The 22,429-nt window shown below is 34.8% G+C and overlaps 1 protein-coding gene across 1 annotated transcript in view; it reads left to right on the top strand.

Annotated features, from left to right (window-relative positions):
- The window catches only part of DPYD (dihydropyrimidine dehydrogenase), an 820,949-nt gene that overhangs the window by 190,625 nt on the left and 607,895 nt on the right, over positions 1 to 22,429 (top strand). The window contains exon 4 of the mRNA XM_060090168.1: positions 7,776 to 7,863. Within this exon, the coding sequence (XP_059946151.1) occupies positions 7,776 to 7,863 (88 nt within the window). The remainder of the gene's footprint in view (positions 1 to 7,775; positions 7,864 to 22,429) is intronic.

Raw genomic sequence — 22,429 nt, 5'->3', positions numbered from 1 at the left:
TAAGTGTATAATATTTAAACATTCTCACAACAAACCTCTGAAGTACAAATTATTATCTCCATTTGCCTATGAGAAAACTGATCCCCAGAGAGGTTAGGTCATTTGCCTAAAGTCTTAACACCAGTACAGTGAAGTCAAGAATTAAATATGGGCAATCAAGATCCAGAGCTTGTTCTCTTAACCTCTATGCTATGCTTTCTGAGGTTATACATTTAAAGGCTTAGGACAAGCAAGCACATTTGAGCACTTAGTAATTAATATTAGTGTACACATAAGTCTGGGTGTGTGCACACACACGCTCTGTATATCATACCTATATGCTATGTATAATCTGGCTTGTTTATGCTGCCTATATTTAGTATAACCAAGTCTCACAAGTAACCCTATCCAGCTACATGGCTTATCACCCTCTCATTAGTGCAAGACAGAGGAAGCTCTTTATCTTCTTCTTGAATCTGGCCATCTTCTCCAATCCCTTTATTTTATTTTATTTATTTATTTTTTTGCGGTATGCGGGCCTCTCACTGCTGCGGCCTCCCCCGTTGCGGAGCACAGGCTCCGGACGCGCAGGCTCCGGACGCGCAGGCTCAGCGGCCATGGCCCACGGGCCCAGCCGCTCCGCGGCATATGGGACCCTCCCAGACCGGGGCACGAACCCGTATCCCCTGCATCGGCAGGCGGACTCTCAACCACTTGCGCTACCAGGGAGGCCCCTCCAATCCCTTTAAATACTCTCAATCGCCACCATCTTTAAGGTGGATAAAAAATGGTTTCCTAAGAGTGTTGCCAAGCGGACCATCCCTCCAAGACATAAAGCAGGACTTTTATCTATTAGTATTCTCTGGTTTTCTTGATCAAAGTATACCTCTGTTGTAGCTGCAAATGGCAGGGATAAAATTATATCATAGGTTTTAGGGCCTAGATATCTACTTGACAGGAAAAAAACATTTAATAAATACTTTGATTTGTTCTGTATTCATTGACTTTAAGTGTTTCTGTGTTACTGACATGTTTTTAAAACTTGTGAATGTGTAATATTTACTTTTTTTTTGGCTGCGCCACGTGGCATGTGTGATTTTAGTTCCCTGACTGGGAATTGCGCCCATGCCCCCTGCATTGGGAGCACAGAGTCTTAACCCCTCGACCACCAGGGAAGTCCCTAATTACTTGTAATAGTTACAATATAATAACATTTTTTATTCCATTTCAACAATTCAGTTTGTAAGTCATCATCTTGTACTCTTCAAATAAATTTATAAGAGAGAAATTGGAAATGAGGGCACTCTTCCTTCACTGCTGTAACCTACATTTGGCAAATAAACCTATTTTCTTTAGATTTTGGTATTGGTATCTAAATCTTGGCTTATTATTTAAAACTGCTATTTCTAGTATCTTAAAGCCCCAGTAGATTCTGAAAGCCTTAAGGACTGACCCCACTTCCTTTAACTGTACTTGGTTCTCTTTTCATACCTAATTATTTCTGTCTTATGCATATACGCATGGTGTGTGTTTATTTTTTTTAACGACTTCCTGCAGTTTATAATATTTACAGATTCCATCACGTTCTTCTTGTTCCACCTCTGTACAACAAAAAACTTAAAGTCCCATTGGCTCTTGTAAGAAAGAGAAAAATCTAAGTTTAAGAGCAGCATTCTTCAGATACTCATGATGATACTCTCTTTGTGTAGTAAAATAGGACAATATGTTTGTTTAAAATTTTTCAGGAGGTAATATATACTAAATTCTTATGGAAGTGTTTCATTTGCTTGCAGGACAAGATGTATGCAAATTTATGGCTTATGCTGTTGAGGTTTTTGTAGCACACACAGTTTTTTCAAAAATAAGAATATGCTCGAAAAGTATCTTTCCAATAGAAGTGGCTATAGCCAAAGCTGTTTAAAGCTGTAATTGAATTAGCCTTCGAAACTGTGTAATATCATAAAACTCTAATGTTTTCATCTTGACTTGAGAAACCTCTTGAGGAGATGGTTAAGACTACCTTCCACTTTTTTTTTTCTTGAACTAAAATTGGACTCTAGGAGAGAGGATACTATAGCCTTTTTCTAGCTGTGACTTCTCAACTGCTTTTTTCTCAGTCTTCAAATTACTCTGGGAAGGAGGCACTAGTGTTGTCAAGAGATGAGGTCAGTAAAACATCACCTTTTAAAATTTTGAGTTGTCTTCATACCTGAATGGGCTAGATGGGTGTAAGATGGTAAATATGTTCCAGTAGTTCCTTCAGCTGCCTTGGCCACTGGTTTCATTATGCTTCTGGGAGATTTACAGAGGCTCAATATTCTCATCTATGAAGTGGAGATAAAAGTGGTCTTACTAATTTTTAAGAATCAGTTATATATGAAGATGAAAAATGAGTATTATTTTTAACTTTAAGTTCCTTCATTTAACTCAAAATATGCAACAAGTGTAAAATGCACATTTTTAGCTATTAGTATTTGAGACAAACAATTTTTTGACACAGACTATAGAAATATTGTAGAAAAGTTTTTAACTATGTTATATTCCTAGACTCATGATCATCCAGCAAAATGTTTTGAACATTGATTGTGTGAACTGTGTACTGTTCTAAATTTTGCTTCTTTTTTTTTTTTTTTTTGGTGGTATGCGGGCCTCTCACCACTGTGGCCTCTCCCGTTGCGGAGCACAGGCTCCAGATGCACAGGCTCAGCGGCCATGGCTCCCGGGCCCAGCCGCTCCGCTGCATGTGGGATTCTCCCGAACCGGGGCACGAACCCGTGTCCCCTGCATCGACAGGCGGACTCTCAACCACTGCGCCACCAGGGAAGCCTTAATTTTTGCTTCTTTTGAACTGTCTTGGAGCACCCACATGTGAATGGAAATTTCTAGTGGATAAATATCTTTATTTAAAAATTGTTTTGTTGTTAACCTATACAGTCAAATAAATATTAAAAGCCTTAAAACATGAACATCATTGGTGGGGTTAAAAGGCAGAATGGTGCACCAGATAAAAAAATTCAGTTATTGTAAATGATGTTGCCATAGCATTCCAGCCCAGTGGAATGTAGAAACTGGGACAAGATGCATATTAGGAATATTCAAAGTTAGTTCCAAATACCCTTGAGCTAGTAAGAACCTCTGGTGTAATCAGAGAAGCAGAGTCAGAAAGTATATAGGAAAGGCTGTTAATGGAATACTGAGAGAAGCAGGGAGAATTATTGGAAGCTGAGAATGGCTCTTGTATATTTAATGCATCAGAACATTGGATTAGTCTCATCATGTTTTAAAGATGCCAACCAGCTTTCTTGGGTCCTTTTATTATGACAGAATCTGGGTGCAAGTGATGTAAGCTGTGGAACTCAGATATATGTATGACACTTCTAATCTCCATTTCTTGATTCACACACCTTCCATTCAATCTGATACTCCATTCTGCCCAGTTTCAGTAGAAATGTTGCCAAGTTGGGGAAGGATATTAGACTATATATTTGCCTACACTGGTTATAATAGGGTGGAGAAGTTAGATCCTGTACCCACTGCTACACCTGAAGTAGTTAGACCTTCCAAATAAAGGTACTGAATATCAAAGATCTGAGGAAATACAGCATGAATATTAAGAAAATATTTAAATTTTTTAATGTAAATACTGACTTGCCCAGTTTGATTATATAAGCTAACATAGATTATACATAACCTGATGAAACAGTGCTGACTTGATTGAACCAAAGTCTAGCAGAAAACACAAAGACAATGCAATGTGAGTCTTCAAGTCTTTCAGACAGATTTGTGTGATTTTTTTAAGCTGAGAAAGAAATTATTATTTAAACTCATGGATTAGAAAATTCTTCAACAAGCATATGTTACTATTCCAACTGCTATGTATGCTTAACAATAAAAGAAGCAGGCATCTGTTCTCAGATGTGTGAAGAATGAAATGCTTTAGTTCATTGCTCACTATAATGTTTTTTGGTGTCATACTGTGGAGTAAAACTGTCCAGCCTCCGGGCTTCCCTGGTGGCGCAGTGGTTGAGAGTCCGCCTGCCGATGAGGGGGACACGGGTTCGTGTCCTGGTCTGGGAAGATCCCACATGCCGCAGAGCGGCTGGGCCCGTGAGCCATGGCCGCTGAGCCTGTGCGTCCGGAGCCTGTGCTCCGCAACGGGAGAGGCCACAACAGTGAGAGGCCCATGTACCGCAAAACTGTCCAGCCTCATTGATATTTGGGGAGAGGAATCATAGCTCTCTTTCCCTAGAGAAAGTTCCTGGATCAATATATCTTTTATAGTTTTGTCCTTTAAGTAGCGGTACTAAAGTTTTCATACATTTTCATGGTGATGTTGGATCATGAAGGATTAACATTATTAAAGATTGTATATTTTGCTTTTAATGAAATCTGTAGTTATCCTCTCTATTAAATATAAAAATGAAAAAAGTTCATCATTGGTAAAAAATCTAAGACTTTTTATTGCTTTAAAAATAATTTAGCATACTCAGTATAAATGTAATTATTTGGGAATTAAAATATTACATAAATGTTTATCTGAATTAACTTTTTCCTCTTACAATGCACTTAAAAATAAACTGCACTATAAAAGAGTAACTTTGAAACATAAAAGGGGAATTAAATGACTGAGGATAAAAACAAGTGTAATTTAAATGTTACTTCTAATGAAAAATTTATGTAGGACTGTGGTTTACAATAATTGTTGACATATTCCCCTAAGTACTGTGTCTGTGATTTTTCATGGTATCAATCATTTAAAGCAATTTAGGTAATACATTCTGACATGCATTTCTGCTATTTTATTTACACCATTTGCCTACATCTTTGTAATCCAGTACCTTTCTGATTTGGTACAGTAAATGCACTCTGTAATATCTATTATGGCATGGTCAAAGGATAATTTATTGTCAAATAGAAAAATAGGTCAACACTAATGTCACTTGATGATCAATCCCCCCCAAGTTTAATAAAACATCTCCCCAGTATGCATTCCACTGCAGTGGTTGATATTTTATTAGGACTACCTGGCTATAGCAGTAGTGTAATTACTGAGCTGTCAGAGTGATAAGTGGGATTAATGGCAGCGTGATGCACTTTAGTCTGCAGAGCGCTTAGAGAATTGCAAGATGGTATTATTATCAGAGTCTGCCCATTCTGGCATATTCATGGCACCAAAGAAAAAAAGAATGCTACAATTCAGGTTTCCATTGCCCTGCCTCATTAACATTTGACATTTCCAACAGCTGTTATTTGTGAACTAGCTCAATAATAAAAGGAGAATTATTTGGTAAAGAGGCTTAATAACCACAACTAAAACTCCTTGTGTTGTCAGTGCTGTTAAGTGAATCTGTTTATGTTGAATATAAGATTTCTCTGGAAGAACAGAAAAATACACTTTGAATTAATTTGGCTCATTCATACCTGCTGACATTATAACTTTATTTTTTAATTGCCTTATTATTCAAGTTGGGTGTTAGAAAAAAGAAAAGCCGAAAACTTGTGACTTCATTAGGGATAACCAGAATCCTCTATCTATTTATCTATCATAACAAGTATTTTTGTTGCTTTATTCTTATGGAGTGGCAGATATTTAAAAAATTGTCAAAATGACTTTTTTACAAATCAGAAGACATTTAAGATTGCATATTATTTTATAGCTATTTTTATTTTAGCTACTTTATTTTACCACATAATAAGAAATCCTTTCAAACCACTATTAATGTACAACATATTTATCCACGTGAAGATAACACATATAAGTATCACCTTGTTTTAACATCAAGGACCAAATAGACCATGCTTTGTTTTCTTTTTGGATTGTTGTCCTACTGATCATACTTCTAAGAAATTCTTTTTAAACTCAGTGACAGTGTTTTAGGGAAAAAAAAAAACCCGTAAGTATAAGAAGATAGGAATTCAACTAAATTATAAATGTGAATCTAACAATGGCATTTAGTGAAATGATAGGGGAGAGGTTTAATGACTGCATTTCAGAGAGGACAATTGATTATGAAAAGCCTTCGGTACTCATTGTGTAAAATTTAATTTAGAGAGAAGGCTAAGGGCACAAACCAGAGAGAAGAGATAAGATTTAAAAACAAGATATTAATTAGGTACTGAGAAATTGGTTCAGACAATGAAGAGGACCCTCTGACTCATAAAAGAATGACAAGGAGACCGGTATTGTTTTCTTAAAGGAAATGAACCAACATCTTTACACATGGAAGTGGATAGAAAATGAGCCAGCTAGTGACCTTTGTCACTGAGCAACATGGGACTCATTCTCAATGAAATTCTCAGAGAATTCTCATCTTCTGACAGATGTGACAATGGTCTATGTTAAATTTCAGATCACCAGCTTAATTTTTCACTACTTCCACTTTCACTTTATGCCACACCAGATTCCATTAGTTCACCTACCCTCTCATGTTTTTTCTCTCCAGGCCTTGGCACGTACTGTTTTTATCCTTTGTCATTTTCTTGAGTGACCCTGCACTCCAAATCCCACCCTCCTTTGCTTCCCTAACGCCCACTCATTCTTCAGTCATCCCTTTAAGTGTTATTGTTCCCAATACGCTTTGCCTGACTCTCTCCCTCCAGGACTACTGTTCCTCTTATATGCTCCCTTAGCATGCTGTTTTTACCCAAATTCACATTGACTACACTGACCACTACAAGTGCCTTTTATATGTCTGAACTTCCTCCAAACTTTAAGTTCCATGAGAGCAGGACCATGGTGGTCTTGTTCGTCACTTTTATAATCTCATATCCCAGGTTCTGCCATGTAACAAGGGCTCATTAAATATTTATCGAATGAATACACAAATACGTATATGAATGTACAAATTAAAGACCATTCTAACCAGTGGTTTCAGTCCTAAAGTAGTAATTACAGAAATGTGATTCTCACTGTGTGCCTCCAACCATGTTTATCAGAATCACCTTTCCAAAATGCAGATTCCGAGGCCAATAACTCAGACTCAGGAGGGGCTTCTCTGTGGAAATTATGACATTTATCAAGCTTCCCAGGTGGTTCTTAGAAACACTGAAGTTTGAACATGTTTCTGGTCATTTCCGCAGAAGGCAGATTCTGATATGAGATTAGTATGTGGGAAGTTTATTAGAAGATCCACATCTGTACAAGAGTGAAGGAATCAGGATTGGACAGACATAGCTACAATAAAGGCTGCAGTAGATCCCTGCAGACCTGTTCCCCAAGTGGGGGCAAGGAGACTGGGCCTCTACCTCCCCTCACTGACCTGTGATTGATTGGAAACTGGCTGTGGCTGGAAAGGGGGCATGACCTTGGTTCAGCCTGTTCTCTTCAGGTGAGGGCACAGCAGCTGGAGGAATAAATGCTTCAGTCTGAAAGGGGGTAGATCTGGTCTATGCATTGAGGCATCTACTGCAAAGCCCAATTGCCATGTGAATAATGTGTAGGTTAAAAGACATCAGAAAATTGGAGGAGGGAGGGAGGGAGGGAGGGAGGGAGGGATGATGGCAGGGCAAGAAGAAGGCTGGGAGTAAGTATGATCTTCTTAAACTCTAGGAGGAACACCAAGAGAAAGGGCAGTTATTAGCCTCAGTGGTGCCATTTCATACACCTTAGGAGGTGTGCAAAAAGTGAAACACAAGTACTCTATGTTTATTGCTTAAAAAATTTTTGTATCTAAAAATAGTATAATTTTATTTGTTCTTACTAGACACTAACTCTGAATGGGTATAGGGTAGAGAATATATAGAATATTATCTCACTTACTTTATAGTTTCTTTAATTCAGTTATTTTATTCCCTAGATGCCTGAAATGTGCAGATGCCCCCTGTCAGAAGAGCTGTCCAACTAATCTAGATATTAAATCGTTCATCACAAGTATCTCAAACAAGGTAAATTTGGATTCAGTTCTGCAAGTGAAAATTAATAACAGCCTTTGATCTTGTTCTCTATCTATTATGACCATGATTAAAGCATAAAGCTTGTCTTAGTAAATTAGGTTAAAGTATTAAAAATATGATTTCTATAGGCCTGTGAAAATGTGGCACATTTTATTAATTAGTCTCTCCCAGTTTATTATATGATTATTGTGAAATGCATATTCACTGTTTATTGTCTTAAAAATTAGTTCGTGTTGAAATTAGTCATTTTTTAATACAAAGCATTTACTCTAAGCTAGATTTATTCTAGCTTAGACTTGCTAAATGCTTATAGATAGGAACTGTCATTGATTATCAAAACACATTCAAATTTGTGAGGTATCTTTGTTTTTTTTTTTTTTTTTTTTTTTTTTTTTTTGCCATACGTGGGCCTCTCACTGTTGTGGCCTCTCCCACTGCGGAGCACAGGCTCCGGACGCGCAGGCTCAGCGGCCATGGCTCACGGGCCTAGCCGCTCCGCGGCATGTGGGATCTTCCCGGACCGGGCCACGAACCCGTGTCCCCCTGCATCGGCAGGCGGACTCTCAACCACTGCACCACCAAGGAAGCCCGTATCTTTGTTTTAAAATGTGGTTTGGTATTAACTCTAGCACATTGAAACAAATCAAGGGAATTTGTTTAAGATTTGGAATAATTCATAGAGACTGATAGAATTGTAACCAAACCCCCCCCAACAATGTAAAAGTATAAAACAGACTTTTATGGGCATGAGTAGAAAAAAAAGGAATTTTGATCTTTTAGTTTTTGGGTTTTTTTTTTAAATCAATGTAAGGCTAAGCCTAATTTTTATTCACTAAGAGAATGGTTTATTGATTGAATAATTAATTAATAGTATCTTTTGTTTGTGAAAGGAAGATTACAAGCTCTTAGCCAAGTATCTTATCTTTTAACTGAGCAAAAGCAGAAGGAATCTTCCCGTAAAGATGTAGCAAATCCCTCCTTTCACAGGGTTTAACACTTATGTTCTAAAATGCTGCAAAAATCCAGTAAAGTGCCCCTTCAACTACCAGGTACCTTTTAATATATAAAGATGATTTCTCAATATGTCAATGATTTAAAAAATATTGTAGGAGAAAAATTATAAATTTATATAGCTTTAGGATTTCAAAAGAATTAGAGGTTATTACTTAGGTATAGGACATGGTATTAATCTACATGGTCAGTTTTTTTAGGATTTGAAGTCCAGGTTGAATTTTTAGATTGAATGCTTGTGAACCCAGGGAAAATTACTTATTTCTTTATCTTCATTTATGAAAGAAAGGTAGCATCTGTCTTACAGGATTATGGTATAAACTAAATGATATTTGTATGTGAAAAAAATCTCTAATATGGTAATTATTCAACAAATATTTTGTTGATGTGGAATGATTAACTTCCTTATTCATTCAATATGGTAAATACTATACAAGTGATTACTTTTTTTGTAGCTGGTATTATTCGTTGAACACCTACTATCTACCAAACACAGTGACAGGTACTCGGTAAGAAAGGATCTCTGCTATGACCTTGCCTTTTGGAAATTCATAATCTATAAGCAAAGCCAGATACGTTAAAAAATGACGCAACACATAAACCTAGCCATAATTCAATATGGTTAGTGCTGCAATCCATGCAGTTCAGGAAGAGTATTCAGAATATGAAAAAGCAAGAATATGGGTATATACATGGCATATTTGGAGAAATATAATAAATTCAGTGTAGCTAAAATGAAGCCTAGATTACATGAAGAAGAGTGATGGGAAAGAGACCAGACAATTAGGTTGGGATTAGGTCATGAAAATAGTTTAATTCTATGCTCAATATTTGAGACTTAATTCTGTAGATAGTAGGAAATCATCAATGATTTATGTTTGTGTTGTAAATGAGATGAAATCTGAAAAGAGATACTAACTTTGTAGTATCCCAAACATTTATCGTCACAGGATCTCTGTCTTGTATGTGAGAATGAATAATTTATGTGAAATGTGTGCATGAAATCTCATTTATTTAATAATAACCTCATGAGAAAAGGAGTAAAACAAAATGTCCAAAATTTGAAGTAGAAAGTGTTTTGGCTAAAATTATATCTAAGGTAGTAGTATTCTTGGCTTCATGCTTGAGGAGATACTAGAATTATGATCCATGCTAGCTAAATTTTCCTTAGATATTCTATAATTCAGTAGTGATTTTGTGATTCTTTTTTTTCTTTCTTTTTGTTTTTATTAGTCTCTGCTTTACAACAAAGTGAGTCAGTCATACATATACATCTGTTACCACATCCCCTCCCTCCTGCGTCTCCCTCACTCCCACCCTCCCCATCCCACCCCTCCAGGCGGCAACAAAGCACCGAGCCGATCCCCCCGCGCCATGCGGCCACCCCCCACCAACCATCCACCCCACGGCTGGCAGTGTATACACGTCCATGCCTCTCCCCCGCCCTGTCACAGCCCCCCCCATATCCCCAAGCCCACCCCCAGTAGGTCTGTGTCTCTATTCCTGTTTTACCCCTAAGTTCTTCATGACATTTTTTTTCCTTAAATTCCATATATATGTGTTAGCATACGGTATTTGTCTTTCTCTTTCTGACTTACTTCACTCTGTATGACAGACTCTAGGTCTATCCACCTCATTACAAATAGCTCAGTTTCGTTTCTTTTTATGGCTGAGTAATATTCCATTGTATATATGTGCCACATCTTCTTTATCCATTCATCCGATGATGGACACTTGGGTTGTTTCCATCTCCGGGCTATTGTGAATAGAGCTGCAGTGAACATTTTGGTACATGTCTCTTTTTGAATTATGGTTTTCTCAGGGTATATGCCTAGTAGTGGGATTGCTGGGTCATATGGTAGTTCTATTTGTAGTTTTTTAAGGAACCTCAATACTGTTCTCCATAGTGGCTGTACCAATTCACATTCCCACCAGCAGTGCAAGAGTGTTCCCTTTTCTCCACACCCCCTCAAGCATTTATTGTTTCTAGATTTCTTGATGATGGCCATTCTGACTGGTGTGAGATGATATCTCATTGTAGTTTTGATTTGCATTTCTCTAATGATTAATGATGTTGAGCATTCTTTCATGTGTTTGTTGGCAGTCTGTATATCTTCTTTGGAGAAATGCCTATTTAAGTCTTCTGCCCATTTTTGGATTGGGTTGTTTGTTTTTTTGCTATTGAGCTGCATGAGCTGCTTATAAATTTTGGAGATTAATCCTTTGTCAGTTGCTTCATTTGCAAATATTTTCTCCCATTCTGAGGGTTGTCTTTTCGTCTTGTTTATGGTTTCCTTTGCTGTGCAAAAGCTTTGAAGTTTCATTAGGTCCCATTTGTTTATCTTTGTTTTTATTTCCATTTCTCTAGGAGGTGGGTCCAAAAGGATCTTGCTGTGATTTATGTCATAGAGTGTTCTGCCTATGTTTTCCTCTAAGAGTTTGATAGTTTCTGGCCTTACATTTAGGTCTTTAATCCATTTTGAGCTTATTTTTGTGCATGGTGTTAGGGAATGACCTAATCTCATACTGTTACATGTCCCTGTCCAGTTTTCCCAGCACCACTTATTGAAGAGGCTGTCCTTTCTCCACTGTACATTCCTGCCTCCTTTATCAAAGATAAGTTGACCATATGTGTGTGGGTTTATCTCTGGGCTTTCTATCCTGTTCCATTGATCTATCTTTCTGTTTTTGTGCCAGTACCACACTGTCTTGATTGATTTTGTGAGTCTAATTAGTGTATAGCACATTCATTTAAGGTCTACAAAAGTTTATTAAAAAAAGACAAAATGCGAATAACGATATTCTTTGAAAAGTTTATAAAGTGTCTAAGCAAGGTTAGAATCATTTCTATTTTAGGAAAAATGTTGTTTCATTAATTCTTTACTACCTGATGAAGCATTGCACTTTGGTATTTATTTAAACAGATTTCCGTATGAAGAGAAGATATTTGGAGGTATTTAATTGAAAATGTAATCTTTTGCAGACTTTTAAGGAACTCTGTTGTAAGTAGTATTTTGTTGAAGAATCATTGCTCCAATCATGAAAGGTCAGAGATACTTGTACTTTAAAGCCTGCAGCTTTTTAGCTATTTACCAGCTGTGTACAATGTAGGCTGTCCCACATTGCTTTGCCAGTGGACTTCAAATCAGGAGGGGAGTTCTTTCCAGGTTGAGAGGGTAATTGAATCACCCAACTCAATGAACCTTGTGCCTTTTTGAGAAAAGGATGTCACTTGTGTTGTATTGTGTTAGGTTTCTGTGATTCAGTGGAGTTTAGGCCAATACTTCCATGCTTTACTTTCTTACAAACTGGATTACAGCTCTAGTTTCCAAAGGTACACTCAATTCTGTCGTACCTCCTCAGTCAGTTTTTGTCTCCTTCGTTCGTGCAGGCTGTTGTTTGCAATTGTATCTCTCAATCGGGAGTACATGTTTCAGATTAATCAAACTGTGAATACTAGGTTATATTTTTTGATAGTTTTCTTTTTTTTCTTTCTTTCTTTTTTTTTTTTTTTTGTGGTACGCGGGCCTCTCAGTGTTGTGGTCTCTCCCGTTGCGGAGCACGGTCTCCGGACACGCAGGCTCAGCGGCCATGGCTCACGGGCCTAGCTGCTCCTCAGCATGTGAGATCTTCCCGGAACGGGGCACGAACCCGTGTCCCCTGCATCGGCAGGCGGACTCTCAACCACTGCTCCACCAGGGAAGCCCAATAGTTCTCTTTTGAAAAAACAGTATGCATAAAGCCAATCTATAAATTTAGTGAAAAATGACTTAAAAAATGTTTCTCATTTCATGATGCTTTATTTCAAACAATAGTTATTTTCTCTTTCAAAATTTTATATTAAGTTGTAAAGCTTTGGTTTTTCCACAGATGTGCATACTTTACATAATCTGTGTACTTAGATTTTGTGACTTTTATATCTAGATAAATTTAATAATATACATTAGAAAAAAAATTGATGAAATGAGTCAATGTAAAATAAAAGACTCTTCTTTATCGTAGATTCCTATTGAAAGTAACAAGAAGTCAGAGGAGCAACACAATTTAACCAGCAGAATATATTGATAAATATTCTTGATAACAATATTTTTATTTAAATATGTTGTCTTGATATATGTGTGTGTGTGCATATGCACACACATGCACAAAGGTTACAAAGCACAAATGCAATCAATAGATTTAGTCCATCCTCCTTTTGGGTTTGCTTTTCAATTTCAATGGCTAAGTGGTTCATACCCTTATCAAATAACATGTGGATCATTTTCAGAATAATTTTTTAAAATTGTAACTCTAATTACATTACACCCTTGTTCAAAAAGCTCAGTGGCTCCCCATTGCCTAGAAACTAATGTCCCAATACATAACCTATTATTTAAGCCAATTGGGCTTTCTCCCACTATTATGAAAGAGAAGTAAGCAGATGAAAAAAAAGTATTAGGAAGTCCATAATTTATTACTCAGTAATTTAAAAAATATGAATATTTTGTATAAATAAAACAAAATGTAGTGATGAGATTTCAGGTTTTCTTTGGTACACAAGGCTAGTTCCTTCACTTTTATTGCCAGATGATAGGGTGAGCACCTCTATCCATCCCAAGAAAACTGACAGAAATTTACCTACCTGCCATAAGATTATGTTCAAGGGAACACAGCTTTTAAAATTTCTATGTGATGCTCCAAGAGGACTAACGAGCCATTATCCTTCAGAGTTAAATCTGTCATTTGGTTTAAATAAGTAGTTCTGAACTTGTCCTTCAGTTTCCCTTACAGTTGAGATGCCAATTTTTGAGTAATGTGAAAGATGTATTTTTTTTCTAGGACTGATTGTATTCTAAATTTTATAACAAGCTAAATACTCTGAGTCTGTGCCATTTGGGGACCTAATATGAGTGGATCTTGTGGCATAGACTAAGGTACTGTAATTCTAATTAGCCCCTCCCTATCTCATAATGTAATAATTCTATCCTTTTAAAACTTGATCAGTAGTATTGTTAATGCTTCATTAGCCAGTATTGGATTAGCTTTATTCAAATTTTTGCCTATTTTCTTCAGTTTTTTTTCCATGTTGAGATTTCCATGGGAAATCAGTTTACTTTTGCTTAGAATAAATACTTTAAATCTTTATTCAGTAAGGGTATGGTGTTGACCAACTCTTTTTGTTTCTGAAACTGTTTATACATTTTGTAACTCTTGAAAAATAGTTTGACTATGTATAAAATTCTGGGTTGGCAGTTATTATTTTTTTTCATCTCTCAGACAATATCATTTTAGTGTCTTTGGTCATGCATTGGTGCTATTGGAAAGTCACCAGCAGCCTAGTTATTGCTCATTTGAGAGTCATAATGTCTTTGGAGGGGAGTTGATTTAAAGATCTTTTTATCTTTAGTATTCAACAGTTTTACAGTGATTTATCTAAGTCTGGATTTTGTTTTATTTATTTTGCTTGGTTTTCCTTGTGATTCTTGAATCTGTGGATTGATGTCTTTCATCATTTGCAGGGATTTCTCATTGTCTTTGCCTTGCTTTATGGAGCTCTCATTAGATATATGTTAAACATTCTTACTTTAGTCTCAATGACTCAATTTATTTTTTAAACTTTCATCTCTGTTTTTTGGGGGTTACATCTTAGATCATTTTCTTCAATTCTACTTTCAGGTTTACTAATACTTTCTTCACCAATTTCAAACATGTTGTTAAAATGCTCCACTGAGTTTGGAGTTACAATTTTATCTTTCATTTCTATGAGTCCTTTTTTTTACATTAAAAAAAAATCTGGTAGCTTTTTATTTATTTTTCAAGCCTATCTTTAATTTTTTAAAACAGATAAAATTACTTATTTTTGTACTCTGAGAATTCCACTATCTAAAGTATTTGTGAGCCTGATTATATTGTCTGTGATGTCTACTGGCTCCACTCATAGTGTTTTGTTTCCCTGTATGTTTAATATATTTTTTTAATTTTAATTTTTTTATTATTATTTTTTAACTCTGGTTGCTCATTTTCTTTGAGGCTTTATCTGTGGAAGTTCTTTGAGGACAGCAATGAAGACATGTTTCTTTAGAAGGAATTTATATTTGCTATATTCTCAAAGGCCCTGAAAACGAAAGCCTTTTTCACCTGGTTTGACGAATGCCTTTAAGATGGTTCCGCTTATTTCTCTGCTTACTGCCTTGTTATTTTCAGTCCCTGGACATGAAAGCTCATGGATGCGTTCACAGTGACTTTTTAAAACATATTTTAGGGCTTCCCTGGTGGCGCAGTGGTTGAGAGTCCACCTGCCGATTCAGGGGACACGGGTTTGTGCCCCGGTCTGGGAAGATCCCATATGCCGCGGAGCGGCTAGGCCCGTGAGCCATGGCCTCTAAGCCTGCACGTCCGGAGCCTGTGCTCCACGACGGGAGAGGACACAACAGTGAGAGGCCCGCATACTGAAAAAAAAAACAAAAAACATATTTTACCTATAATTTTAACTTTTTAAATGAGAAGAGTCATAGTAGCTAACTATTTCTCAATATATGTGGAAAAGTGCTATAAATATTTAAGATCTAGTGGGTAGTCTAGAATGATTGAAACCCACATTTTTATTAGTAAATACTGGAATAGTAATTGAGGAGACATATGGAAGAAACTGTTGAAAAATAAGACAAAATGATTTGCCATCAGATATTGATACTCACTATAAAGCTACTATAGTCAAGATAATAGAGAGTTGGTATAGGAATGCACATTTCTGGAACTGATGAAAGTCTGTAAATAGAACCAAGTAAGTAAGAGAACATAATATAAAATGAAGAGGACATTTTAATTCAGTGGAAAATGATGAGTTCTTTGAAAAGTGGTTCTGATAAAATTTTTACTTTACTTTTAGAACCCTTCATCAGGCCATCTAAGATAAATTTTAGGTGGACTAAATTTTTAAATATAAAAAGAAAAAGATTTAAGGATAATTTTGAAGCTGTGAAATATGTGAGAGAAAATTTTACTACACACATTTTAAAATGTATTTTAAAATAAAATCTAACCAAACTTGAAACCAAGTGAACATTTTTTTTTGCTCTGCATGTTTAGGCTAAGTGGTAACTTCTCTATTAAATCAGAGTTCCTAAAAATTTAAATGAGAAAAAATAACCTGACCCTGTGTATGCATGGGCAAAAGTTATAAACATTAAAGAAGAGGTCATGCAAATGATTAATGGCCATATTAGAAATGTCCTACTTCCATATTAGCCAGAAAGATGTAAATCAAAGGGTGGGACACCAGTTTTCCCTCATCATATATATATATATTTTTTGCGGTATGCGGGCCTCTCACTGTTGTGGCCTCTCCCGTTGCGGAGCACAGGCTCTGGATGCGCAGGCTCAGCGGCCATGGCTCATGGGCCTAGCCACTCAGTGGCATGTGGGATCTTCCCGGACCGGGGCAGAAACCCATGTCCCCTGCATTGGCAGGCGGACTCTCAACCACTGCTCCACCAGGGAAGCCCTCTCATCATATTTTTAAAGTTAAAAAGTTAAATAACCTCCTATGCTATTTAGCAGAAAGGAAGCAAGAAGTCTCATACAGTAGTAATGTATTTGAAAATTTCAAATATGTATACTGTTGTACTAGCACTGCTTGCTATCTGTTCTTCCTAGAGAAATAAAAGTGTGACCATTTAGTGGCATATGTACAATAGTATTTATTATACCAATCATAGCATTGTTTGATGTAGCAAAAACTTGAGACAATTGTAGTGCCATCCATCATTAGGAAAATTGATAAATCTATTAGATTATATTTATATTATGGAATGTTATGAGGCTATGCATTATTATTATATTTGTTGATCTAGAGAGATATCCCTATTAAATGAAAAAAGTAAGTTGCATATTAATATGAATAACATAACACTATCTTTAGAAAAAAATTCTAATTTATATATAAGCTAAAAGTGGCATAGAAAGAAATAACTTAAACTTTATATTCCTCAGTTGATTGAGGTTGAGGGCAGGGTAAAGAGGTTATTAACATTTTTCTTATAAATGTCCTTATTATTTTACTTCTACAATGAGCATGTATATTTTTAAAAATATTTATTTATTTTATTTATTTATTTTTTGGCTGTGTTGGGTCTTAGTTGCAGCATGCAGGATCTTTCGTTGCAGCACATGGACTTCTCTCTAGTTGTGGCATATGGGATTTCTCTCTGTAGTTGTGGCTCAGGCTCCAGAGAGCGTGGACTCTGTAGTTTGTGGCACGTGGGCTTAGTTGCCCTGCAGCATGTGGGATCTTAGTTTCCTGACCAGGGATGGAACCTGCATCCCCTGCATTGGGAGGCAGATTCTTTACCACTGTACCACCAGAGAAGTCCCAGAATATATAATTTTAATAAAAGTAATAAATTAAAATTCAATAGTGAAATAAAATAAAGCTAAGGGGTTACAGAGTAACATGTGCAGGCCTTATTCTGAGTTTTTATTTTGGTATAAAGGATGAGAGAAAGATTCAGCCTTTTTTTTTTCTAAGTAATGAATAGTTCCAAATCTGTTGAATAATACATTTCCCACTATTCTGAAATGCCACATCTATCATATACTTAATTCTATATTTATTCCCCTGATAGTATATATATTTTCAGAATATCCTAACTTTTCTCAACATGCAAAATTAGTTTTATGAAATGGAAAGATGCTCTATAAAATAATTATTGAACACTGTGTTTGGACTCTAATATATTAATTTAAATTTATTAATGCAAATGTATGCTTATCTTACCTCATTCACTTATCAGTTGGTATAACATTAAATTTTCTGGAATTCAGCCTGTAATATATAGCGTCTCAGTTTTGAGTCTAGCAAATGGTAGAATGCTAAATTTACTAGTGCTAAAGACAAAGGACTATAATATTGTCAAAATGTCCCCTCTTTTCTAATGCATTGTACTGGAAAAGATAGATGGATGTTAAATTGTCTATTGAATCATTAATGCTTATGCAAAGTCTGTCCTGTTTCTGTTTTATAATATATGTCTTTGGGCCTTTAAAAGGTTACATTTTTACTTTTAATCACAGCCAACACATGTAACATTAACTACTTTTCTTCGTATTTGCTTCAAAAGATTAATATTTAGTTCTGAAAACCTATAACACAAAGCATTATTAGTCAATCCATTACAAAATATAAGCAATATAAAATCTAAAAGTAATACAACTAAATGAGAAGAGATATTCATTGTACATATGAAACCAATTTTATATGAGACAGGTAAAGCCACACTGTTTGTGGTTGTGTGTATGTTTGGAAACATTTAAACATATGCTATTGTAAATATATTTTAAAAATTAATTTTTTAAGCAGAACAATGATTTATATTCTATATAGGTATATGTAAATTAAACTGAAATTATGGCTTTTTTCTTTAGTATAATCAAGACAAAGAAACATCTATATAAACACATGAGATACTACTTAGAATATTTGTCATTATTAATAAGTAAAATTCAGTGTAACAGAATCTAGACAAATGGAATTTTAATCTAACTAACCATCCCATTATATGGAGAAGAAATTTGAAATCCAGCAAGGTTAAATGATTTATCCCAGATCACAGAACCACTTGATAATGTAACTGGATTTTCCTGAGTGTGCATTTTCTTGTTGAGTGTGCTTTTGTTTGCATCACACTACACTATTTATATGAATGAAGTATGTATTTTTATAAGTCAGTATTAAAATATAAAGAGCTAAATAAGTAACACATTTGCTATCCTGACAGTTTTATAAGTAGTATTAATATATTGAAGAGTGGGCAAAATGTATAACACAGTAGACGTCATCTTAAAGAAATTCGGGTTTCATTTTTAGACAACTACTTTGATAAATTGAAGATTTTTAAGTAAATTATTATAATCAAGGCTAATTATAATTTTGAAAGTAGTTTGCGTTTAAATTAATGCACTTGGAAAGGAGACTTTTCTGATAAATCTATTTGTACCCACTGTACAGATTGTAACTGACAGCTGGTTTTATGAGCCATATATAATAACACACTATGCTAGACACCAAAACACCCTGTCAGTTAAGAAATCTCTCATTTCTGTCAATGAAGAGCAAACCTTCATAAAATAGTCTGACTTTATTTTGCTTGAATAGAAGAAAATAGGAGTGTTAAATTACAGTCTAGTTCTAATTCTGTCAAGTTATTATCATATATATGATGTTCAACAACAGTCACTGAGTTTGTTGTTTTAAATCTTGTTTGGGGTAAGATGACTTGGAGTGAGATTATTTGAGCTCTTTCTTACCTTCAGGTTTTTTTTTTTTTAGCTATTATATATATTTGTTATTGAAAATATAAATTTATTTTTAAAACTTGGCCAAAAACTTGATTGACTTGTACTTTTTTGCCCTTTTCAATAACAAAAGATTTTTAAAGAACAAAGAAACAACAACAAAACCTCCACAGATTTTCTTTTTGTAGCCAAATATTAGTAACCAGTATATTTAACTTATATCCGAGATGACACAGTTCTCAATTATTTGCTGAGTAGGCAGCTCATGTGATATAGCTTTGTTTTTAGTGTAAAGTCTTTCAGAAGAGAGGGACATATGAAGTGCAAGAATACAACCAGTTCCTAAACTTCTAGTTCAAACTTTTAGACATCAAATGCCCTTTTAGTATAGAATGTGTGTATATTTTTGTTTAAGTATAAAGAATCAAATTTAAGCCAGAATTCTGGTTACTTTTAAAAAGATGTACAGTTTAGTTGGGTTGTAAGGAAAAATAATCTCAGTAAAAAATAAAATTTATAATATAACATTAGAGAAAAATCTTTTAGCATTTTTATGTAGTTTATAAATAGAGGTTTCTATCAATGTTAATTTTACTTCACCTTCAATAATTTCTCAAATTAAAATATTTCTATTTGCTTTCAAGTTATGTAATATTTATAAATGATACTTGTAGATTTCTACTGCTACATTTTTTTTCTTAGCTTTAATGATCATTCTAACATTATGATCATGACTCTAACATATGTGTTTCTATATTTGCATTGCACTTTAGATGTAGAAAGGCATCCTATCTCCTTGAAGAAACTATATCATGAATTATGGTAAATTACTGTATGCGAACTCTAGCATACACTAAATGAAATAATCTTATGTTCTATTGTTTATTTCTGTGCTTCTTAATCTCTCTCTAAGAATGAAAAAAATTATACCTTTGTAAATTTCTTATAAAATCTATTGCACATTTTATTATTTTCTCTGGATAAAGTGGGCTTGTTAGTTTTCACAACAGATATTCACATTATTTACTTTAAAATTATCATTCAAAACTGTGAAGTACTTTACACTTTTTGAATTTTGCCTAAATGTTTATTTTTGATATTAAAAGAGAAATGCTAATTAATTGAGTTTCTAATATTCTACTACTTGCTTAGAGGCAAAGATTATAGATTAGTCATGGTTTATGAAATTTTAAAAAATTAATAAAAGACACATCAGAAAAATATACAACTATCGTAATTTATATTAACAAATACAGTGGTTGAAAAGGTGTAGTGCAAAGAAAGGACATACCTGCATTATGCTTCTGGTTGGAAAATGGTGAAAAATTGATAAAGCTTTTTAAAGGAAATGTTATTTGAACAATGATATATGGTATGAATAGGATGGATATTGGTATAGATGATAATTGTATTCCATTTAACCGGAACAATTTAGAGCAAAAATACTGATTCTTCATGCGTATCTAGTGCTTACCAAAAGACCTCTCACAGAGTAGATGTTCGTAAATACTGGATGATTAGTGAATTGAGTACATTTGCACATACACACTAAGTTATCTTAACTAAGTTGGGTAATATTATATGTTCTCAGGTCAATTTAATAGAGAAAGGTGGATAGGGTGCAGAAAATTGGAGAAGCAAAAGTGACATTTTTACATTTCTATAATGTATATAAATTATTATGCCTCTACTTACATGCCTCCATGCCATTTCTTTTTTATGGCCTAGTAGATTGATGATAATTTTTCTTTCTGTACTTTTTGCTCTTTTTTGCTGTCTTCTACTTCCTAACATGAATTTTCTTTAATAAGTATTAAAATGTTAAACTCTTAGAATTAACATGTTAAGAAAACCTTTTTAGGGAGAAAAAGCCTAGGGGAAGGGGTGGGTACTTAAATTCATTAAATCTGCCCTATGCTCCATAATGTACTAGGCATCTTATCTGTGTCAAGTATTTAAACAATATTTAACATAAATATGACTAATTAAGAAGGAATTTTGATCTGTATTTCTTAGGTGATGAAACTGAGGCTGAGAGAAATTACATTTTCCTCCAATCATATGGTATAAGCATGACTCAAATCCAGGAGCATATGGCTCAGAAGCCCGTGTGTGTGTGTGTGTGTGTGCGCACACTTGAACGTGTGTTTTCTAGTTTAGCGTCTCAAGGTCAGATAAAAACTTTATTTTCTACAATAATTATTTTTTTATTTCCTTACGCATTGAGACTAAAATAAATTCATAGTTCTAAAGTCTACTCATGTAAAAATGTTGTAAAATTTAGTGTATGTGGTATGAAGGGAGGATTTTCAGAATAAAAACATCCTAATCTATTCTTCCATCTCCACTTGTCTCTACAAGAATGTGAGTACTGTGAGGGCGGGAATTTTTGTGTATTCTGTTCGTGATATATCCCTACCTCTCCTTTGCCAAATATGTGAAGATACATAGATTGTTTATTGAGGGATGGTGAGTGCCAGAGAGATGTCCTTTTGCCTATACTTTTGTATGTGCTACTAGAGATATTTTCTATTCAACTAGTGTACATCATGACACTCACCATTATATAGCTCAATCCAGAAATACAAGTAATGTTAATTCACCCTTCTCACACATGCAAACTTATTGAAGTTTAGCCCAAGTATTTTTTAAATGCAACAGATTGGAGTTTATCTTGGAAGGGTGCTTCCATCTGTGAAAACACTCATTGGAAGAAGGAAGAACACTTTAAAATAAATCCACCAGCTGTATTGATAATGCTGCAGTGACATGAAGGCCTGAATATGATAGAACTATTTGTTAAAATAGTTATACCATATGAGAGAATAGCTGGCTTGTGAGTTTTTCGTGTTTCTTGATAATGACTTTAAAAATCATTAAATTGTAGAGGGATGACACTAATGAAGTTTCAAGCTATAACTTTAAAATGAAAAACAAAGAATAAAAGTTGAAGTTATCTTAAAATTAACTCACGTAAATGGCACAAGTTGTACCTTAGAATATGCTTTAAAAATCCCAATGAGTAATAGAAAATTCAGCACCAACAAGACACTGGGTAAGTTAATGGACGGGATAACAGTCAATGCCTGTTCTTTTGTGTTGAGATAAAAACAGCAAACATATCAAACATCATTTTTGTCTTTTAGATTTTTGTTTAAAGAAGGGTAAAAGTCATCATCCTTTATATATAAAATAAATCTGTGCACAAAAGATCAGATATATTATTTTCTATCCCTCCTAACATAGCCCTGTACATTTTTTCTTTCACACAGTA

This window comes from Mesoplodon densirostris, chromosome 2 (genome assembly GCF_025265405.1).
Source record: "Mesoplodon densirostris isolate mMesDen1 chromosome 2, mMesDen1 primary haplotype, whole genome shotgun sequence".
NCBI classification, from domain to species: Eukaryota; Metazoa; Chordata; class Mammalia; order Artiodactyla; family Ziphiidae; genus Mesoplodon; species Mesoplodon densirostris.
This window is presented reverse-complemented; position numbering and strand designations above follow the sequence as displayed.